Here is a 22,318-nt window from a genome sequence, read left to right on the forward strand (position 1 = left end):
TGTGCGCTTCTCAGACCGTGTAGAATGCCACTCTCTGAAGCAACAATGGCGTTCTCCTCTGTAGCCGTGCTGCTACGACCCACAATCCCACACGAGTGACCCCGCGCTAAACTGCAGCCATCCATCCATCCATCCATGCTCTATACACCACTTTATCCTCACTAGGGTCGCGGGGGGTGCCGGAGCCTATCTCAGCTGACTCGGGCGAAGGCAGGGGACACCCTGGACAGGTCGCCAGTCTGTCGCAGGGCTACATATACAGACAGACAATCACACTCACATTCACACCAATGGGCAATTTAGAGTAATCAATTAACCTCAGCATATTTTTTGGACTGTGGGATGAAGCCGGAGTGTCCGGAGAAAACCCACGCATGCACAGGGAGAACATGCAAACTCCATCCAGAAAGATCCCAGGCCCAGGCCCAGGCCGGGACGTGAACCGGGGATCTTCTTGCTGCAAGGCGGAAGTGCTAACCACTACTCCGCTGTGCAGCCCTAAACTGCAGCCATGTGACCTTTAAAGGTGTACATTCACCTCTCTCATTATGAACAACTGTAATACAAATTCACACATATATAATATAAACACAAAAACCAACAATTTGAAAGTCCAAAAATCACTGTCTTTGGACAGTTACATGTTGTGTCATATTTTGCTATTCAAAATTTTACAGATCCCTTTCAGTGAAATTTTTTTAATCATTTTAACCTTCTTAACATGTCAATATGGTGTGTTTTATATGTTGTAAAGCCCATCTTGAGTGAAATAAGCAATCAGTGCCATGGCTGAGCAGTTCCCGCGTCAAACTGCAGTGTACCAATGACCGTCTAGATTGGTTTCAGGTTTGAACATGACTGAATTACTCCAACTGTGGAGCATAGAGTATTTCTACAGTATGCAAGCTGGTGTGCTTGAGCTGCAGAGAGTAGGGAAAGTAAGGCGTAGCAAGATGCAGGAACTTTATAAATCTACAAATTTTACTGAAAAAACTACAATGTCAAACTATATTTATGCCATTTTAGGACAGGAAGAGTTTGCTTTCATGTAAAAATACTTATATTAAAGGCATTAATAAGTGCATACAAACACTATTTTAAGTGGAAATTTTCTGCATAATTTTAGTACATTTTGCTATGTTAATTTAGGTCCAGCTCCAGGCATTGATTACACCTCTAAAAACTCATCTCTGTGAGTCCAAGTTACATATATAGTTTTTACATTGTTGATATTACAGTTTAAATTACATTAGGCTTAACATATAACTTCTGCTTTATGTGTGTGTAAGTCTCTAACAAAGGGCTGGCCAGGTGGGGTGGCCAAACTTCAGTTTGTGGTGGCTGTGGCCCCCTCTAGCCCCCTGGCTTCACCCCTGCCTCTATGAGGGATGTAATGTATATGTATGTAATAGCTGAAACGTTGAATCACTCTTCTGGTAATTTGTGAGTCTGTGGTTTGCTTTCCTGTCGACTGTGGAGAGAGGTGTCTGTGTTGTTTAGCCTACCACCATCCAGCTTATTCTGCTGAACATTATAACCTTAATGAAAATAGGGTTTATTGCTGTACAATTCTATGAGATTGCACTAGTTTTAGCTCAGAGTACACAAAAATGTGCATACAGTTTGAGTAAATGTACTTAGCTTCAGTCCTGAGTAGGTCTTCTAGCTTTTGGGATGAGAAAATGCGGCGACTGGCAACTAAAGGTTGATAAACTCTGTTCTGAGCCGCCTACACAGTTTAACCTCTGTGGACACAGTGATGCAATGACTGACGTGGAAAACGATGTAGTTACAAGGCTACAGGAGACATGTCTGCCGTCTTTGCTCTACATTATATTTAATAAAAGCTAATTCAGAGTGAGCCTCCGTTCGGTTCGCGTTTGGTTTGGATGTTGGTGGGTCAGCGACACACGCAGAGAACGACAGAGGGCTCGCGCTCCCTCCCTCTCCGGGCTCGTGCGCTCTGTCCCTGACTTGCTTGCGCTGCTACATTCAAACATGGCGAAACTCTTTTCCACTATACCGACACCGTTCGCCTCACCCTCTCCATCCCCGCTGACACCAACACCTTCATCCTCTACATCACCTCTATCTCCGCTACCGTGATGACCCGGGAGGATGGAGAAGCTGTCGGCGAGCCTGTCGGAGATCACTTGGAGCCCGTTGGCGCTGCCGTTGGACGCGGTGGTCAGCAAGTTCCGTCTGCCCACTCTTGTCCGCCTGGCTCACGGTAAGAAACCTCAGCAGGTGTCCAGACTGGAGACTCGGTCGGGATAAACTTTTCACCATATTGTCTGCTTTTGAAAACTGTTGTTAGCTAACTCTGACGCTCCTCCATCGCTGCTGGAGTTCGGATACCCGTGGGACTGGTGAGATAAATAACCATGAATATGGTTTTACGATCAGAAAAATGTAAAAAATGTAAACATTTTGTCGATTAAAGTGTGTTTTTCAGGATTTTTGTGAGTGTAACGATGCATGGCGTTATCAACAACTGTAGAAATTCACTGAGTCTGTTGAGCTTTCTAACGGTGTCAAGTTGGCAGAAAAAATGGCCGCTTCCAGCTACAGTTCTCAAAATACATCTGCGAACTTGTCACAGAGTTAAGGTAACAGAGAAACAATTAATTGAATTAAATGACAGAATATATAAGCAAATATAGGTAAATTCCATCTTTTGAGACGGTGATTCTAAGTAGTCATAGACCGATTATGTTGAGCTGATAGAGGTAATCAACTTAGACTTAATCCCAGGAAGGAAATTAAGTTTTACAGCAACATGGATATTCAATAAAGGGACAAAAAATAAGACAACACAGAATATTAGAGTATAAAGTGAAGGTAATATATATATATATATATATATATATATATATATATATATATATATATATCAACAGAATGTACAAGAGTGATATAGAATTGTGCACATGACGTAGGTGCAGATAAGTAGTTTAACACATATTCAGTAACATAAGAGATTATAAGTTGTGGCTTCCACAATTCATTTCAGGAGAATCCACTAACATGCATTAAACTGCTGTAATGAATTAATGTAATCAAGATGAAATGATTATCATCGGTGTATGGATTCAGGATGACACAATGTCATTGATGGATTAAATAAATATGTAGCTCATATTGCTTTGAAGTAAAACAGCATCTAAGTTGTGGTTGTCTTCGTCTGCCACATTCAGTGAATTACTCAGAATTATTCTACACACATGAGAAGAATGAGCCCAGTCAGCGATATTTGGTCCACTAGTTTGTTGTACACTGTACAGAGTACAAACAAAATGTACATAACAAGTTTACGTCACAACTTCTTACAATCCTCTGTTCAGCTTGTCTTGTGTCCTGAACATTGTGACAAGTGACTTTCCTCACATATTATGATTTTCAACCCACTGATTGTTTACCATCATTATATTCAGGTTATTTGATTATATATGTAAAGACAAAGTTGAAATGGCCTAAATGGTTCTACTTTTTTGACAAAATGTATAATTTGGTCAGATGAACTGCTTAAATTAAGGCTTTTTTGTCAGAAAACAAGCACAAATTAGCTTCACAGGAGTAGATCATTTGTATTTTTGTACATCAAATGCATTATTTCAGATGTATTGATATATGACCGAATATAAGGGAAGCTATATATCCAGTTATTAAGCCAACTATCAGGGTTTCTTATTTTGAAACCAGCATGCCTTTATGTCCGCTAAATCTGCTTAATGTTGCTAACTTTACGGAAGTGCAGCATTTATATACAGACATCAACCTTACCATTTCAACACCAACCGGCTGATTTGCCGAAAGAAGTTTTCATGTCATTCTTATTTTTTTAAAATTTTATTTATGTTTTTAGTTTGCTTGTTATTTGTTCTCTGGTTTTCTGCCAACATGATTCCCTGCTTCACCAGGTTTGGTGTCTTCACTTTGGGAACGGGTGATGGGTGTCATGGCCAAAGTTGTTCCAGTCCAGCGAGGCCCGGAAAGCCACAAAGTGTCTGTTGTGCTGCTGAAGTGCTGCTCAATTCTTTTCATATGTAAATGCTGTAATCTGTCGGTGAATGTAGTGAATACTAACGAGCAGCGACGAGGCGGAAAACCTCCAACTTTCCTCGGTGGACAAAAGCGCGCACCCAGGTCGTGTCATGGTCCCGGAAAATTACGCACCTTACTTTTGGCGGCGCGCGTGTTCATTGTATGAACAGAGCACCCGTGGGTGTTTATTAACTGCACTGTAGTTACCCCACAGATACCTCCCTGTTTGCATAGTCAGCCAACCCAGACTGTAATCACTTATTTACAACAGGCAGTGATGGGGGCAAGTAAGCTTTTCCCCTCATCAACGAAGAACAACAGTGAGTATCTGTATGGAGAGGCTGTGTTTCAGTGATATGTGGCCAAGGATGTAATTCAGTGTGATAGAGACTTTTATGATGGCATTTAATAGACATACAGTACTTCATACAGCATGATATCAGTTGAAACACCGACTTAACTGATTGCATTCGGGCAAATAAATAAGGTACACAAGGTAAATTGTCTTTGTGGCATTACATGAATTAGCCTACAAAACCTACAATATACAGCAAAAAAATCCATCCATCCATTTTCTTTACACCGCTTAATCCTCATTAGGTTTGTGGGAGTAAGCCAGAGTACCTGGAGAAAACCCACACATGCAGGGAGAACATGCAGACTCTATGCAGAAAGATCACAGGCCCAAGTTGGGATGTGAAACAGGGTTTTTGTCATGTAAACATCAAATGATTCAAAGTTGAATCATCTCACAGTAATTATTTTATAGTTGAACAGTGGAATATTTTCTCTTCTGAGCAGTCAAAGACAAGTTCATTGACAATATTGAAAGCACAGGCTCCAAAGTAGAAACTTAGTACAACTAAAATGAACACACCAGTTATTACTGACACAGTCGTATATGAAAAACCTGTGCTCACCAAAACTTTTAGCCTTAATTACATGAACATTACTCTAAAATGAACGGAGAACACCAGAACTCTGTCAGTTTTTGATCTATGTACTCTGCCTGTCTACATTGTGGATGAGCATAGAAAAGAATTGGCAGAGTAATTAAAAATGTCATTGTGAGACTTCAGAAATGTGGAAAATGATAGTTGAAGATCTGTGACCAAATAAAATAAGTGGAACACAAGTTGCAGCAGTAATCAGGAGCTCTAGAAAGAGCAACAAAAGAGCCATAATACCACTAATGAGTGCTGTAGTAACTGTCCTCCTAAAATGACAGATGGAGCATTGCTTGCGAAATCTAGCTCTGAAAACAGACAGGCAAATATTTCAGACTTGGTACAGCAATGTAATTTCGCATCATTCTCTGGTCAGATGAGATCATGATACATTTTTTCAGCTTAGATGTGGTAGAACATGTGGCCGGACTACCACAGTTAATGAATAGCCTCAATAGTGAAGCACAGAGGTGGGACAGTAATGATACGGGGACTCATGAGTGAAAAACCATTAGTTTTTAATTTTCCATAAACTTTGAACTGTAAGTTGATGTAATTTTGAATCATGTGACAGTAAAGTGATGATTCAATAAGGTGTACTCACTTCTTCGGTGTAAATGGAGGTAAGTGTGGCTGTAATCAGCAGTAACTTATTACCAAGCTGTTACTAAAGCAAAGATGCAAAACAAGTTGCCCAGAGCTACAAGTTGTTGTTGGAATATTGCTGTTGTGTCCAGTTTTTGCTTTAAACACATCAACTGAAGTAATATTGGTGGTTATCACATAACCCTGGCAACAAAATAGCCTTCCTAACAATTACATTTATTCTACTTAGAATCTACTTTCACTGTGCTGTGTTATTCTTCAGTCATCTAGCAGCATGATTGTTAAATTCAAAGGCTTGGGAGTAACATCTGTGTTTGTTGTGTGATTGAATTCTACCTACCATTTTGCTATCAGCAGAAATCAATGCTGCTGTGCTACCCAGTTCTTGTGAAAGCTGGAGACCTATCTCTCTCTCTCTCTCTCTCTCTCTCTCTCTCTCTCTCTCTCTCTCTCTCTCTCTCTCTCTCTCTCTCTCTCTCTCTGTGTGTATGGGGGCTTTGTAATAGTAGGTTGCCAGTTACATAGCAAGGTCCTGATGAGTAGGTTAGGGGTGGTGAACCGTCACTGATGGTTGCAATTATGAACACTGAATCCTGAGTGCATTTTGTGTGTGTATGGTTTTAGCGTTTTCCGCTGCTGAGCAACTTAGTGTGACCTTAGAAATGAAAAAGCTGTTGTTTTCCTGAGTCTGTGATGCTGTTTATCCCTTCTGTGTGTTGCTTTGTGTGCTGCAGGTGAATGTGTGGAGGGTCTGTCAGAAGAGGATGTGGTGCTCTTACACTCCTGCCGTCAGTGGACCACAGTGACAGCCCACAGCTTAGAGGAGGGACACTACGTAATTGGACCTAAGATTGACATCCCTCTGCAGTACCAGGGTGAGCATGCATGCTCATACTCTCAGTACACAGTGCTTTTATATACTAATACGGGACACAAAATCCTTTAAAAATGCTAAAGATTTTATACATGTCCTTACAATGCCAATTTTCCTTAAATAGTACATGTCCTCTAGGGATAAGAAATAAACTCACATTTTTGTTACAAGGTCAACATTTTCCACTTGTTCTATTTTTGGGGGGAATTTGTGCTTCTTTGAGAAAAGGCAAGACAAAATAGCAGCTGGCTGACATGCCTATAGTGCAAAGTAATGTTGTCTGTTGTGCTGTAATTTCCTGTGAAGCGTGCAAGGATGTTTTACCAAATTTGTTAAACTTTTCAGTAAAACATCCTAGGGAAATCTCTTCTTCAGATAATAAGGTTGGTCAGCATGATCTAAAGATGAATTTGAAAGTTTCAGAAGCTATAGAGGCTTTAAAATACCTTCAAACTCAGTGCTCCATGTTCAGGACATTTTTCTTATGTGAACCATATTAGTAAAAATGTGATTTATCTGTGAACTGCCAGAAAACTTTCAAAAGCAGATATATCACAGAACAAAAATATAAACTCCCAGGATCAAGAGCTGTCACATAATTGTTAGTATCTATAATTAAATTTATAGTGATAATAACTACGTGAAGTTATCCACATGTTTATCATAGTGCAGGCTTATTGGTTCAAACCCTATTTAGGTTGACTGAAGTCCTTCCTCGTTGAGGTTACATGTTCTTTTCATGTTACTTTCTTCTGGTTGCTTTCTGTCAAGAGGCACTCTATCGTATGAGCTCACAAGTAGGTTTCCAGGCAATGCACGGAGATTTTCCTAATTATTAAGTGTAGCTGACACTCACAAAAAGAGCTGTCCTGTAATAACTTGCCCAAAAGTAGCCTACTTATTATCACAGCCATATTTACGATGAATTAGTCTTGGTAAATTGAGGCGGAACCTAAGCTTTTGACCCATACATTGAGGGGATTTGATTGCTTTAGGATGCTTTGGGGGTTATTTTGCTTCCATGGTTATGATCCTTAAAGGGCAGAGTCACTGCAAATCCGTACAGAGTTGCTCTGAGTGATCACCTTTATCCTATGAAGTAACAGTTCTTATCCTGATGGAAGTGGCCTCTTCAAGGGCAATGTCTTCCGTAGTGCACTGGTAGGATCAGTGAATGGTTTGATGAGTATGAAAATGTTGTCAGTCATATGTTGTGACCTTTAGAGTCATCACATTTCAGCCATTTTGAATACCTATGAGAGGTTTTGGAACAAAATAGCACTTTCAAACACCATCATCAAACACTTAATGAGGGAATATCTTTTTGAAGAATGGTGTTCATTTTTCCAATAGAGTTCCAGAGACTTGCCGAATCAATGCCAAGGTGCACTGAAACTGTTGTGGCCTCATATGGTGGCCACACACCACACTAAGACACTATATCGTGGCTTTTCCTTTGCTTTGTCACCTGGTAGCCTAACTAGTTACAGTTAGGAATGCTGAATAATGTTACAAATGTGATGTCCTAACTTGAAACCATAATGTAAAGACAGATGCATTTCACTACAAGCCTTTACATTCACACATCCAATCAGCAATCATCTGACTTTCCATGACTCCTCCCGTCCATTGACTTGTTGTCTTGCTGCTGAATACGTCTAGTCTGAATGACCTCACCGTAACTCATCCTCACAATCCCATTGTTCCGACTCTAAGTCCAGTCACATTATTCACTGTGTAACTGGATCTTAATGCCTCCTCTCCGTTGCTTCCTCCACTGATGGAGCGCTGATGTCACCTCACACTACTGCCGCCTCTCAGGGTTCTTTTCAGGAGAATGAAAGAAGATTTGATTGAGATCATTGTCATTTTAGACATTTCAGCTTTTCAAACTGAAAGCATGTGACAGCAAGTATTACCCATATTAATGATTAAGAAGATAAGAAGTAGTTAAATAATAAAAAACAAATATATATGCTGAAATGTATTAAATATATAGAGGTTGTCTAATAAAACTCCAACAAAAAAATAGCAAAGAGTAATCAGGATTTTCTCATGCTTGCATTCAGTGGGTTTTGGCAGTGCAGAAAAACTGATTTAAACATGTGAGTTAAGCTGTCCAGCTTGAAAATACAAAGCACAAACTCGTGTATGACTTTTTTTACGCTCACTTTTGGTTGTAACTTTTGATCAGTTGGTTGTTTAGTCTTTTTCAAAGGTTCCCATGTTTGTCTTTACCCAATTAGTAATAGGGAAAACGGTCTTTACTGTAAGAGTAAAACAGGCCTTAGTCACAGCCTTGTCAGGGCTGCCACAGGTTGCTCTCAGTTTTTTATCTGGCAAAACAAAGGAAGAGTCTGAGCCTTTCTGCTCAGAGCCTTTCAGCCGGATGACCTTTTTAGTTAACGATCCATTCTAGTGGGTGTGAAAAAGCCAGAATACTTTTAGGACCACTTTTGTGTCTCTTTGAATATGGCAGGTGAGCTGTTGTGGAATCACAGGCTATCACCAGTGATGAGCTAATGTCTGTGTGATGACTTCATACAGGAAGTCTAAATAAGCTTAGGATGAGAGCAATATAGGTTTACCCCTGGGGATGGAGGGAAGGATGCCTCCCTCCTTCTTCTCCTCTCTGTCTGTGTGTATCCTCTTCTGCCCATCAGTGAGAGGCAGGATGACTGAAGTGTGGAGGGCAGAAAGCTGAATGACCCCTTGTCATGAATGGATTTGAGGGAAGCAGTGGCGCCACAGCCGCACTTGTGATGTGAAACTAACAGCTAAGGTCTTATGTGTATGAATTTAAAAGCCTCACAAAGTAATAGTAGCTTGTAAATATGTTGTCTGTTGGTAACATTTGGAGTCTCACTTCTATCTAAAAATCCTCTTACTTGTAAGAGTCTCCAGCATTGAGCTGGAATTTGTTTAGAGTGATGGTAAAACCTGCTTCATTTCAAACCCCTCCTCAGCCTGTCACTTTTTTCATGGGGGAAGGGAGTTGGTGGGTTGTGTTGAAAAATAGCACTTGCTGGTATTGTTCAGTGGAAGCTCCTTATCCTGGGGGCTCTTTTTGAATTGGAAGGTGGGGGTGAAAGGGAAAGAGAGAGAAGGAGGTAGTCTGGTGCAGAGGATGGTGGAGTTTGGTATTCTGCTCTGCCTCCCAGACAAAAAAAACTTTCTCTTCTCTCTTTCCCTCAAAAACACTGACTCTGTGAGAAAGGAGGATCTTTGAATGGTTATAGTCATTCAGTTACCCTCTGATAAACTGGTTAATAAGAATAAAGGGAAAGCTGACTTATATGAAATGTTCTATTAACACCAATGCTGGTTTGACTTTCTTTCTTTACAACATCAGAAAGTGATATAAACAAAAAAAAATATGTACATTTGAAACAACATACATAACACTGAAGTCATGAGTATGAAAGATTTAGCGACAGGAGTGGATGAGCCAGGGAAAGATAGGGTCAAAGAGAGCGAGAGAGTTGTGCATGTGTGAGAGTGTATGTGTGAGTGTCTCCATGGTGATGTGTCTCTGCTCTGCGTGAGAATGGGGGTCCTTTATTGGTTGCCATGACAACCCCATCGGCTGTCGATTGGCTGATAACTGGTGCCAGGTCATAGGTCACCGAGGTGTCTTTGTATTCTTCTCATCCAAACAGTGTCTACTGCCGATGTATGTGTGGTTTTGTACTGAGACTGCAGGCAGTCAGAAAAAGAAAGAACAAAAACAACTTTTTATGAAGGCTTTTTTTCCTTTGCTTCCTTCTCTACCTCCCTCGTCCTTTTTCCTAACTTCTTGTCATCTATCACTCCTCTCTTCCCACCTCTTTTCTTGTGCCCCATCACTTCTCTTCTCTTGGCTTTCTACATTTTGCTCTTCTTCCATTCTTTCCTTCACTTCCTTAACCAACTTTATCCACTCTTTCCTTCTTCTTTCCTCCTCCCTCATTCTTCTCCTCTCTGTAGGAAAATTCAAGTTGTTGGATGAAGACCGAGACGTCAGGGACCCCATCCAGTATTTCTCCAGTGTGGAGGAAGTTGCTGGAGTCTTCCCTGACCGTGTTTTTGTCATGGAGATGATCACTTTCAGTGTCAAGGTTAGCACCGCCAGTTTGCCATATAAGTCTTGCTTTAGTGTGGCTGTTTTGGTTAAGGTTACATTAGGGGATGTTACACTGTGTGTCCCTCTGTGATTTAAAATAATAAAAGATTAAAAAGAGGTTGGGGCAGACTAAGACGTAGGACAAGACATATGGGGGAGGAAAATAATAAAATATAAGATATAAAAAAGGTAAAAAATGAGGGAGAACACACTGTTGGTATCAGCCCACCAGGCACAGGCTAGGTTAGGTTAGGGGACGGCCCAACACCCCGTAGGAGCACAGGTGCTGTTATTGTATGCTGTGTCCCTCTGTGACTTAAAATAATTAAAAGATATAAAGAGGGGGGACAGACTAAGACACAGGACAAGACATATAGTGGGAAGAAAAAGTGGGATATGAAACATTTAGGCTTATGCTGCATACAATAGGTCTCATTCTAAATAGCCCCAGTCAAGTGATAACAGCTGAGTAAATACTAATAGTGTAATACTTTACACCACTTGAACCTGTATGAAATTAGCCTGATTGCGTTAGCTTGAATTGCCGTTTATGGAACTGCTTTAGCCCCAACAATTAGAGAATTACGGAATAGGCCCCTGTAATGCATTTACAGATGTGGTTTGCTCTATTTTTGCTTTAAACTACAGCCAGTTCTGTATCTTTGGTTGTCTGATCACAGGTCAATTTTCAGTCTAATTATCTTGCTGTGTTGTGACATCACATACACTTACGCATGCATTTGTGTGCTGTAGGTGGTTTCAGGAGAGTTCAGTGAGGACAGTGAGCCCTACAGCTTCACTCTGCAGGCAGGAGATGAGCTGTCATTGATGGGAAAGGCTGAACTTCTCTGTGCCACACCCTCTAAGGAAAAGACAGGACTGACTGCACTTCTGAGACGTCTGGGAAAGACCCCTAGAAGTAAGTACTGACCACCCGCATAGCTCAATGGGTTAAGCAGGGGCAAACCATGTACAGGGGCTAGTCCCCATTGCAGCAGCGCAGGTTCGCGGCCCTTTGCTGCATGTCCTCCCCCCACTCTTCTCTCCTGTTTCCTATCTATCTCTCACTTCACCTATCGGAATAAAGCTGAAAAAAGGCCAAAAAATAACTTTATAACAGAAGTAAATGTTGAGAAATTACAGCATTTTATGGTCTTCTTGCAGTGATTACACATGCACATCAAACAAGGAAAAGGGAATCACTCCTTATTTCGCAATTATCTGTATTTTGCATATTGTTCTTTTTTCAAGTGATATAAATGATTTGTTTCTTTTTGCTAGTTCTTCCATTCAAAAATAAGAAGAAAAATGTATAAGTTTGCTTACCATAAAAAGGGGCTGAGATCTTTTCAACTCTACACACATGATCATTCATCCATCCATCCATTCTCTATACACCGCTTTATCCTCACTAGGGTCGCGGGGGTGCTGGAGTCTATCTCAGCTGACTTGGGCGAAGGCAGGGGACACCCTGGACAGGTCGCCAGTCTGTCACAGTTCTACATATACAGACAAACAATCACACTCAAATTCACACTTATGGGCAATTTTAGAGTGATCAATTAACCTCAGCATATTTTTGGACTGTGGGAGGAAGCCGGAGTACCCGGAGAAAACCCACGCATGCACAGGGAGAACATACAAACTCCATGCAGAAAGACCCCAGGCCCAGGTCAGGATTTTGAATCTTCTTGCGGCAAGGCGAAAGTGCTAACCACGACTCCACTGTGCAGCCCCCAATTCACATATGGTTCTGGCATACGTGCCGATTGTTCAGCTTTGACAATGCAGTTGTGCACAGCTGTCTTATAGAAATATACTTTTTCGGGGAGTGCTGAACTCTATTAGAGTTGTTCCTTGTCTCTAATCCTATTTGTTATATTCATAGATGGGGTCGCAAGGCACAGCCTTTACAGGAGATTGTCTGGGTTGGAGTTACGTCTCTGCTTTTGGCAGATGACATGGTTCTGTTGTCTTCATCAGGCTGTGACCTTTGGTGCATGTTTTCGGATTAGTACGAACTGGTCAGGATAAGAGTCAGCACCTCAAAGTCTGAGGCCATGGTCCTTTCCAGAAACTGGTTGATTGCTCCACCTTAGTTGGTTGTGAGTTGCTGTCCCAATTAAAGTTTAAGTACATCAGGACCATTTTCGTGAGTGACAGAATATGGATATGGATAGGCAGCTTGGTGTAGCACCAGCAGTAATGCAAATGTTGTACTACACTATCATGGTGAAAAGACAGCTGAGCCAAGAAACAAAGCTTTTGATTTCCCAGTCAAGTCCACAATCCAGCCCTTACCTATGGTCATAATCTCTGGGTAGAGACCAAAAGAATAAGATTACAGATACAGGCAGCCGAAATGAGTTTCCTCTGTAGGGTGGCTGCGGCTCAGCCGTTAGAGATGACTGAGACCAAATGGAGACTCTCTGATTCCATAGTGTACCATATGACATTTTTGACGTGAATATTGTTTTGTGCAACTGGCCTGTTCTGACTGTGGTGTTGGCTTTGTGCACTGTGTAATCGTTTCACGCTCACCCTCTCTGTAAATTTCCTTGCAAGTTCTCAGGGAGCTGATTTGGGACTTTGTTTCCACATGAGCTTGGAGTGGAGTTGTTGATCACTTTGCATCGAAAGGAGCCAATTAAGGCGGTCCGGTCAAACTGATTAGGATGCTAAAGTTCTTGCAGGATTATCTTACCTGGAGTCAGAATGCCTTTGTATCCCACAGGATAAACTTGAAACCATTGCTGGGGAGATGTCTGGATTGACCTGTGGAGCCTGCTGTCTCCATGACTTTGCTCTGGATAAGCGGAAGAAAAAAGAATTAATGTATGTATGTCATTTATTGTTTTGACGCCTTGCTAATCCACCTTGCTTGTCTCTGTCTCTTCAGTAAAACTCCCTGTCTGGTCTGTATGAACCATCGCACCAATCAGAGTGTCAGCCTACCCTTGGCTTTGCCGTGGACGGTTTTGCACACGCTCCTCCTCTGGAGCAAGGCATGCTGGGAGGAGAGGCACACGGTACGCAGCATTATCGAGAGAGTTCGCCTCCCTGTCAATGTGTCTGTGCCATCACGGCCACCCCGAAACCCCTACGACCGTCATGCGGTGCGAGAGGGCCACCGCTACAAGCTGCTCAACATTGTCAGCAAGACGGTGGTGCTCTGCATGGTGCTTCGCCGACAGGAAGTCTCCCCCTCCCACTTCTTGTTGCTGCGTTGCATGCCCCGGTTTAATGTTGCTGAGGCCTCCGTCCACACAGCAGCGTAGAGAGCCTTCTTCTGCGACATGCCGTTCGACCCAGATGCCTACTCTCGTGCTGTTAGAGAACCCGTCCAGAATTGGAGTGCATGACAGAGAGTGTGTAAGCCCACGGCGTTCTCGCATGTGTGTGTCAGGTCAGGACTCGTTGGCACCGGCACTGTCAGCAACCTCTCAATTGCGGGTATGTTGGTGGGTTTCAGACAACGTGTCACAGCGCTGCAGGAACTCTCTCGGAGAGCGGCTAGGGGAGGGACCAGGTGAGGAGAGGGAATTATGTGACTCCTGAGTGGACTGAGGCTGAAACTGAGGACCAGTGAGGAAATCCCTTATGAGGAACTGTGGACCCAATCAGAACGCAGAGGGCTTGGGAAAGGAGCCAAACCTCATATCCTTCCATTCATTTCCTCATTGGACGGTTCTGTTGGTACTGTGGTGGCAAGAGTGTCTACCCCGCCACCTGTACCTCCGAAATCTGATGCTGTGAGTTTCAGTCATCACCTCCTGTCCCTCTTCATCTTCTGTCTCTCATCCTTCTTATCTGTCCGCAACGCATCCGGCTGTTAAAAGTCAGGATGCCTGGCTTGAATTATTCATACATTACAGCTTTAAATCTCACTGATACACTGATACACACACAAACACAAACCGACTTCCTGGAAATGCTGTCATACACTTACTGGCCCTTCTGCTTGGAGCACATGAACACATACACACATACATGCTGGCATGTCATGGTGTCCCTCATGGCCAACGAGCAGCTCAACCGAAAACAGTGCCCGGGAAACATTATACAGTAATTCAATAATGGAACAGGGATAGCTTATTGTTATTGGAATATGGATGTAATACTGATGAAGTCGTTGCATTAAGAATTGTTATTGATTTCAAGATAAAAAAATATGGCTTTGAAGCTGCAGTCTATTTATTTCTAATGATCCAAAGAAAAACACAAGCTGTCACAATACATGCAGAAACTTTAATCTGGAGGATTTTGTTTGCTGTTGATTGCTGTGTATCAACACCGTACCTTCCAAAAACAATTCCTCAATCAACCAGGGTGGAGTAGTTTTTATTGATATTGTGAGGATTATTGATTGATTATTTTGTGAATTGTTTTGTCAAATACAAGATTGAATGGTAAACACATAGAAAAAAGTTGTTCACCCAAAAGATGTCTTCACATTACTTGTTTTGTCCAAACAGAACTCCAGACAACAAAGTTTAATTCAGTCTGAAATTATGTAAAATTAATAATCTCACAAAGTCAGAAAACAGGAAACAGAATGTTTGACCCATTTTGGCTTCATGAGTCTGTTGCCAAAGTGATTTAATTAATCATTTCGGCAGGTCATTCTAACTTGCTCTTTCTAAGTTGACATACAGTAAGGACTCCATTACAAAACTGTTGCTGAATATGTAAGCCACATTTTTCTGCTCAGCCTGTGTCATAGGTATTCTCGTTAGGGGTCCTGCTTCATGACTTAATCATCAGAGTTCAGGGGTTTTGATTAATATTATAAGATAAGTACTTACCAGCTGTTGGACTGGTAAGAAATGTCTGAGCATTTCAACCTTTTAACAGAGATCTAACAACAATTATTTTTGTTGCCATTTAACTATTACAGCTGCAAAGATGATAGTGAAACAGGATAAGCTGGAGGAAGGGGGCATGCCTTGGACTTTTCTTATAAACGATTGACATTTGACCTCAATCATAGACTACTGTTACTGTTGGTGTTAAAAGTATTCGGAAAATTGGCTTTTTGTGCTTTTATTGGAAACTGGACCTACTCTCCTAAAATGAAAAATTATTACTTCCTTTAACAAAACTTTTCATGGGCATTCATGTGCTTGTATCTATTACTGTGATGATAAAAGGAAACAATTCATTTCTATTTGACACATATGATAAGTTTTTTTGGAATACTGCTTTTGATATGCATAGAAGAATGATTAATCAACTTCAGTTTAATGTGAATGGGCTTTATTGATAAAATTGAACTTGTTTAAGTAAAATGCGCCTGTTTCACTGAGTCTTTTACATTGTACAAGTGTACATGCTATGCAACTAGCTTTTTATGTACAGTTGTTGTGGTTGCTGTTTACAGTAAAATACAGTAAGCTGAGGGTTGTATATGTGTACTGTCAAAGCTCATGCATAACACCCTACTCTATTTAATTCATGCTTCGCATATTAAACTTAAGGTGACTTGTACTTCCATCCATCTATTATCTGTATAATGCTTAATCCTCATTAGGGTCATAGCGGTGCTGGAGTATATCCAGCTGACTTAGGTGGACACAGGGGATACCCTGGACAGGTCAGCAGTCTATCACAGGACTGTGACTTGCACTTTCATATATGAAATCATCTCAGAAAAATAGTTTTTAAAAGAGGAAACAGTGTGTCAGGTTAAAAACATGGTCGGCTCAGCTGTTAACATTTTGGTACTGTAAGGCTTCAGCATCAGTGTTAATATGTTAGTGTATAAAGTATTTATTAGAGTCATGTTATCATGCTGTTGTTTTGTTTAATTATTATTTCTTCTTTCAAAGTGGAGGCAGCAGTGCAGGAAGTTTTGTGTGGGTGTTGTTATCTGCTCTGCAACTGGATTATACCCTGCCACACATAGTGTTCTTCACTCCCTGATATTTAGCCTGCCAAGACACTCTCTACAGTGTGTCTGTGTGTGTGAAGAGCCTACTGCTGTGTATGAGGCAGTTGTTTGAGGTGTAAAGGTCACCCAGTTTGACATTTACCAAGCAGAACACACACACTAACACAAAACCTCCTGAGAAGTCACTCTTTCGGAGTTAACTTTTTTGTTGTTGTGTATGTTGTTTTGTGTGTGTAGGTGAGAGAGGAGTGTCGTTACTTGATCGCCCCTCCAGTTCCCCCTCGCTGCTCCAAAGGAGGCTCCATCTGCAGTCCGGCTCCCAGCCCTCCTGTTCCACCTCGCTTCCCCAAAACCTCCACTTCTCCGAGACCAAACCTCTCCTTCTATTCCTCTGGACTGCAGGACAGGTACAGAATACTTACCAAAAATGCAAATAATTACACTTTCTGTTATCTATAAATTTTTATCTAATGTATTTGTAAACTATTGTTATGATTACAACAGTCACCATTAGTAACTGAGTGTTACTGATGGTTACTGAGTGACTGTACCTGTAGTTTCTTCAACAAAGAACATCACCAAATTTCCTCCTTCTTGCTGTTTAACCCAGATAAAATATGGGAAGGAACATGGGCAAATAGGAACTTTAGCCATGACCTTGGAAACTGACAGAGAAAACACTCTATTCAGAAGCACATATTGGCAGGTCCTCTGGAGCTGTCAATTATATCCCATGATCTTCATCAGTAGATGGAATTTGGCCAAGACTAACAATATTTCAACACTACTGTGCCTTCATCAGGGACACAGTAGTGCTGAAATGCTGTTAGTCACTTGTAAATTCAGCAGTGTGCTCTAGTCCCCCTTTTTATATTCTGAAAATTTGCTGTCCTTAAGAAGCACCTGTGCAAAACCTTTTACACATGTTTGCCCAGTTGTTATGGAGTTGTTTCTGAGCATTTGAACTCTAAATTGCTCTCTGGTCATTCATTTTTCTACCCATAAAGACCACAGAAGACTCTCAGACATTAGTAGCAGTCACTGTGACGGCTTGATTGCTCCTGTTTTTGCACCTGGATCTCGGATCATTCAAGATCAGATTTCCCCACTGCGGCATCAATAAAGGTTTAATCTATCTATTTAATCTCGCTGATCACCTGGTTGGTCAACCAAACTGGGTTGTGATAATACAAGAGTTCTGCTAAATATGGTGGGACCAGCCCACTTAAAACCATAAAAATAAACAATAAAATCTTCAAATCAATCTGTCAACAGACAAACATCCAGTAAATGGATGACTGTAATAGCGCCGTGATCACAATTACAACCTACAGACATTGAAGAGATGACTACTCAACACCCATATACAAATAGTTACTACTTTCCAGTTGAGTGGTAATATTGTCCTCTACATTCTTGCTTGCTTTAAAATGTGCAGGTCTATGAAGTCGCCTGTTTTCTTTGTACACATTTTCAGCTGCTTGAATACACCATCTCACATACAACTCAAAAACTGCTCTATTCTACATAAATTACCAATATCCTGCCATGCATGTTTAAACTGGAACCAAAAGCTGAAGAAGAATGATGATTCATAAAGTCCCATTCTGCAAGTTCTTGAAACTGTTCTTTAGGTTTGTTACATTTGAAATACTGAATATGTGCGTTTTACACTGTCATCGGTACTCTGCAGTTTCAAGGTTCTGCTCAGCCATGGCGTTCACTGCTTTTTTCTGTCCAGACATATCTTCCAGCTATAAAAAATACTATATAAAGGGACAAAGTAGAGCCATTAAGGGGTTAAAATTTTACATTTTCTGTAACAAACTCTGTCTGCTCATGACCCAGAAAACTGATTGAAAGCTTCAAAAAGCCACTAAAAGAACTTTGTGTTTGATTGTTTTATCAGGTATGTTAAATTTGGTTTTGCAAAAGAAATCATTTTTGAATGTCAAGCTGCCATAGAAAAAATGTTCAACTTGTCGTTGCAGGAAACTGAATTATTGTTCTTTAAGCACTTTAATGACTATTTATGACTAATGTTGGAAGAACTTGTCACAAGGCTTGCTGAAAATACTGTAAACAAATAAAATGTGTCAGAGAAACTCATCTCAATTTCTCCTCTTCTGTCTCAGCTGCTCCCCCTCTCCAGATGCCTCCATGTACTGTTACCCATGCTCCTGGGCAGACTGCCCTGCTCCCAACCCCACCAGTCCAGAGCCAGCCTCTGCCATCCCTGCAGACACCACAGTCACTCCTCAGCCTGCACAGGCCACCTGGGTCGAGCCATGGGTAGAATCCTTCGCTTCCTCTGGACCTCGACTCAGGCCACCGCCCCCACAGAATCGATTTGCTCCCTTCGGTGCATTGAACCCCTTCAACCGTCAGTCTCCTTGCCCTTCCCCTGAGCCCGCTGCCAATCCCATTACAGATTCTTTCAGAGGTGCAGAAGGCGGTGGGACATCTACAGGAGGCACCGAGGGGCTGTCCCCACCTCCTGACCCCACCTGGCGGCCTCCTTCTGACCTGTCTGCTTTGTCATTGGAGGAAGTGTCAGCCTGCCTAAGGTTCATTGGCCTATCAGAGGCAGCGGTGGCTGTGTTTCAGAGAGAACGAATCGATGGCAGCCTTCTGGTGCAGCTGACTGAGGACATCTTGTCACATGACTTCCATCTGAGCCGACTCCATGTGACCAAGATCACACAATTCATACAGGGTTGGAGGCCCAAAATCTAACACACACACTTTCCTGATAATGTGCCTGTTGGCTGCTGAGCCCTCCTGAATGTGCCTTCCACTGTGACAAGTGGCTGCTGAGCCCCACCGATTGCAGCTGAAGGAAACCACGCCACACTGTGGTCAAACTGGAGAACTTACACTTGACTGGCTTTTATACTAAGAGTCCCAGACAGACTGACTGCATATGTCCTGTCTGAATCACAGAGTAGGACTAGTTTACTAACAAATAGCTTCAACAGAGAGCTACATGATGAAAGTGCCCTGTTTCAATTCGTCTTTTGGGCAGATAGTCAACCGCATTCATGCTACACAGACAGATGGCACAAAGGTTTTAGACACTGTGGATTTGTGTGACCTTCTTGCTGTGATTTCACATAAAATCTGACTTGAAATATTTTGACAGATGAACAAAATTTCTGCAGTTTTTAGTTGCACCAGTAGGTGTTCAGTGAATTTCAATTTAAGGTACATTGAGGAATCTACAGCCTCTATGGTTGACCCGTACAAGATGTTATAACACGGATGTAACACTGAACCTGTCCCCTAAGAAGGTTTCTTGCACAGCCTTCTTTATCAGTCACATCAAGCTTCAGTGGCAGGTAATTGGTACAAATAACAAAATGAGAGGTTCTTAGGAGGTAAGAAAGACCTAGATGTTTAAGGCTAAATAAAAAAGAAAGTACAAAATTCAGTAATCTTACCACTCTGTGAAGTTATTACTAAGGTTTTGGTAATGATTATTGGTTCGATGAACAATTTTTGTATACTGCTATTCTGTAATTAGGCCACTTTGTGCTTTGGGGCACTGGCATTTTTATTAACTTTCCTTTTGGGGGTAACACACAATTTCCTTGTGTCTGTAGTCGGATATGCAGTATGCTGCCATACTATAAGAGAATTTTCAGTTCCTCAGAAATAGAATTATCAAACGTTAGACTGCCTATCCAGATATACTCAGTTTAGCCATGCATAAAAATACATGTAATCATACTGCATAATATGTTCTCAGAACCATAGTTTTTTATTCATTACACACCAAAATCCAACGAAAGATTCAAACTCCAACAACAAATCATACAATAATAAAGATGAAACTTAAATTTCAGAGACAACTGATTAATTGAAAAAATAATCAGCAGTCAAATTAATAATCAAACTATATCAAAATGTTACCCAAAATAGTTACAAAGTGAGAACATACACAAAGCTAGAGTCTGTTTCCTTAGACAGTATCAAAATAATCAGGACTAAAAAAATGTTGTTCCTAAATATTTTCAGAAAGGACAAATGTTTTCCTTCAGCTTTTCAAATGAACTGTGACCTTGCTCTGAATTCATGCATGTCCTATGTAATTAGGAGTGTGTCTCTTTTAGGTAGTGGTGATAGTAATGTTCTATAACCCGGGACTGTCGCTTTAGCTGCACTGAGGGTTATTTCTGCAACAAAGATCTTCCAGACAACTGTGAAAATGCAATTTATGTTGTTGTGAGCTTGTTTATTAACACTTGTGATTCTCCTGTTGCCATACAAGCTGCTGTTCTCTCATACTGTCTTACACAATCCTCTTTAAATTCCATTAGATTCCCATAAATTTGATGGGCTGCAGCCAGGTGAAAAGCTGCTTATTAATGCCAAGTTTCTGAAAACTCTTTCTCATGATGTCTCAGAAACCCTACACACCCATAATACTGATGCTGATGTACTCTCTGTGATCATGTAACTGCAAGGTCACTCTAAGAGCAATGACGAAATAAATGAGAGATTACAAAATAAACAGAAACTAAATGACCTCAGACAATTTCATTCATCCTTCATTCATTGTTTTTGGTTGTGGGCAGCTGGAGTCTACAACATGACAGTGGGTTGAGAGGCTAGATACAGTGACAGTTAATGCATTTAAAGAAAACGATAACACAAAACAGCATCCCAGATCAGAGACATGGACAGTGCTACAGGTCATTACAGAAGTTAGCCAGGCCCATGTTTAAAGAATATCATTATTTAAGACATCTTATTTCAACTACAATTATAACCACGTGCAAGCAAAGCTCAATCCATAAGCAGTAATCTGGCCTTCATATAGACAAAGGATTTTACACAGCATGTACAATTAGATCATTTATTCATTCTTTTATGTAAAAAGGTGATGCTTAAGAATAATACTGTGGTAAGTGCATAAGTCATTATTACGAAAATGTACATTGCATCAATGCAAAACTCTTGCATTTAAAATGGTATTTGGGCAACAGTACAAGAGCAACATCAGTAAAATCAGCCATTCTGCGTAAAAATAGAACTGTAGCTGGCTGACTTGAAGCCAACTTATAGCATTTTCTGCATATATAGAGCCTTTTAAACAAATAATGTAGGTAGTTTAATTGTTTCAAATCTAGGTTTTGGGCCCCTCCTGGGGGGTAATGGGATGATTGTTCTAAACACATTTTTGTATTAGTTTTAGGACTTTTTGCTAATCTCTGCTCTGCAGAGTATTTCTTTTGTGAAAGAGAGGACAAAATGTTTTGACACTCTTGGGTTTATTTTTACCATTTTATTTGATACAATTACTGTCTAAAATTTCTAATTCCTTTTTAAACTATTAAATCTTGAGCTGCAAATTAACCAGGAATCACTAATAATGTTGACTTGATCATTTCAATGCTGTTAACTGATGATGTAAAATGAAAAGATTTTTAAGCATTTCACCAAAAGCACATATCTAGGCTTCCATATCACAGTAAAATCCATCCATCCGTCCATCCATTACCTATACACCACTTTATCTTCTGTAGGGTTGTGGGGGGCTGGAGTCTATCCTAGCTGACCTAGGGTGAAGGGAGGGGACACCTTGAACAGGTCACCAGTCTATCACAGGGCTACGCAGAGAGACAAACAACCCCACTCACATTCACACCTACGGAAAATTTAGAAACACCATTTAACATCAGCATGTGGGACTGTGGGAGGAAGCCGGAGTACCTGGAGAAAACCCACATTGCACAGGGATAACATGCAAACTCCATGCAGAAAGATTCCAGGCCAGGAGAGGAACCCGGAATCTTCTAGCTGTGAGGCGACAGTGGCCACTGTGCAGCCCAGTAAAAAACTACATTAGCGAA

The 22,318-nt window shown here is 41.1% G+C and overlaps 1 protein-coding gene across 1 annotated transcript; it reads left to right on the forward strand.

The window, feature by feature from the left end:
- The first annotated feature begins 1,737 nt into the window (after window positions 1-1,737).
- gareml (GRB2 associated, regulator of MAPK1-like) lies at window positions 1,738-20,991 on the forward strand. The gene is given in 13 exon segments (XM_051960949.1): window positions 1,738-2,230; window positions 6,332-6,472; window positions 10,438-10,568; window positions 11,327-11,496; window positions 13,473-13,536; window positions 13,538-13,564; window positions 13,566-13,595; window positions 13,597-13,913; window positions 13,915-14,083; window positions 14,085-14,147; window positions 14,149-14,325; window positions 16,701-16,870; window positions 18,599-20,991. Coding segments are annotated over 13 exon segments (2,172 nt in total). The 5' UTR covers window positions 1,738-2,118; the 3' UTR covers window positions 19,200-20,991.
- The last annotated feature ends 1,327 nt before the right edge of the window (window positions 20,992-22,318 follow it).

The sequence above is a fragment of the Acanthochromis polyacanthus genome, chromosome 16 (genome assembly GCF_021347895.1).
Source record: "Acanthochromis polyacanthus isolate Apoly-LR-REF ecotype Palm Island chromosome 16, KAUST_Apoly_ChrSc, whole genome shotgun sequence".
Lineage (NCBI taxonomy): Eukaryota > Metazoa > Chordata > Actinopteri > Pomacentridae > Acanthochromis > Acanthochromis polyacanthus.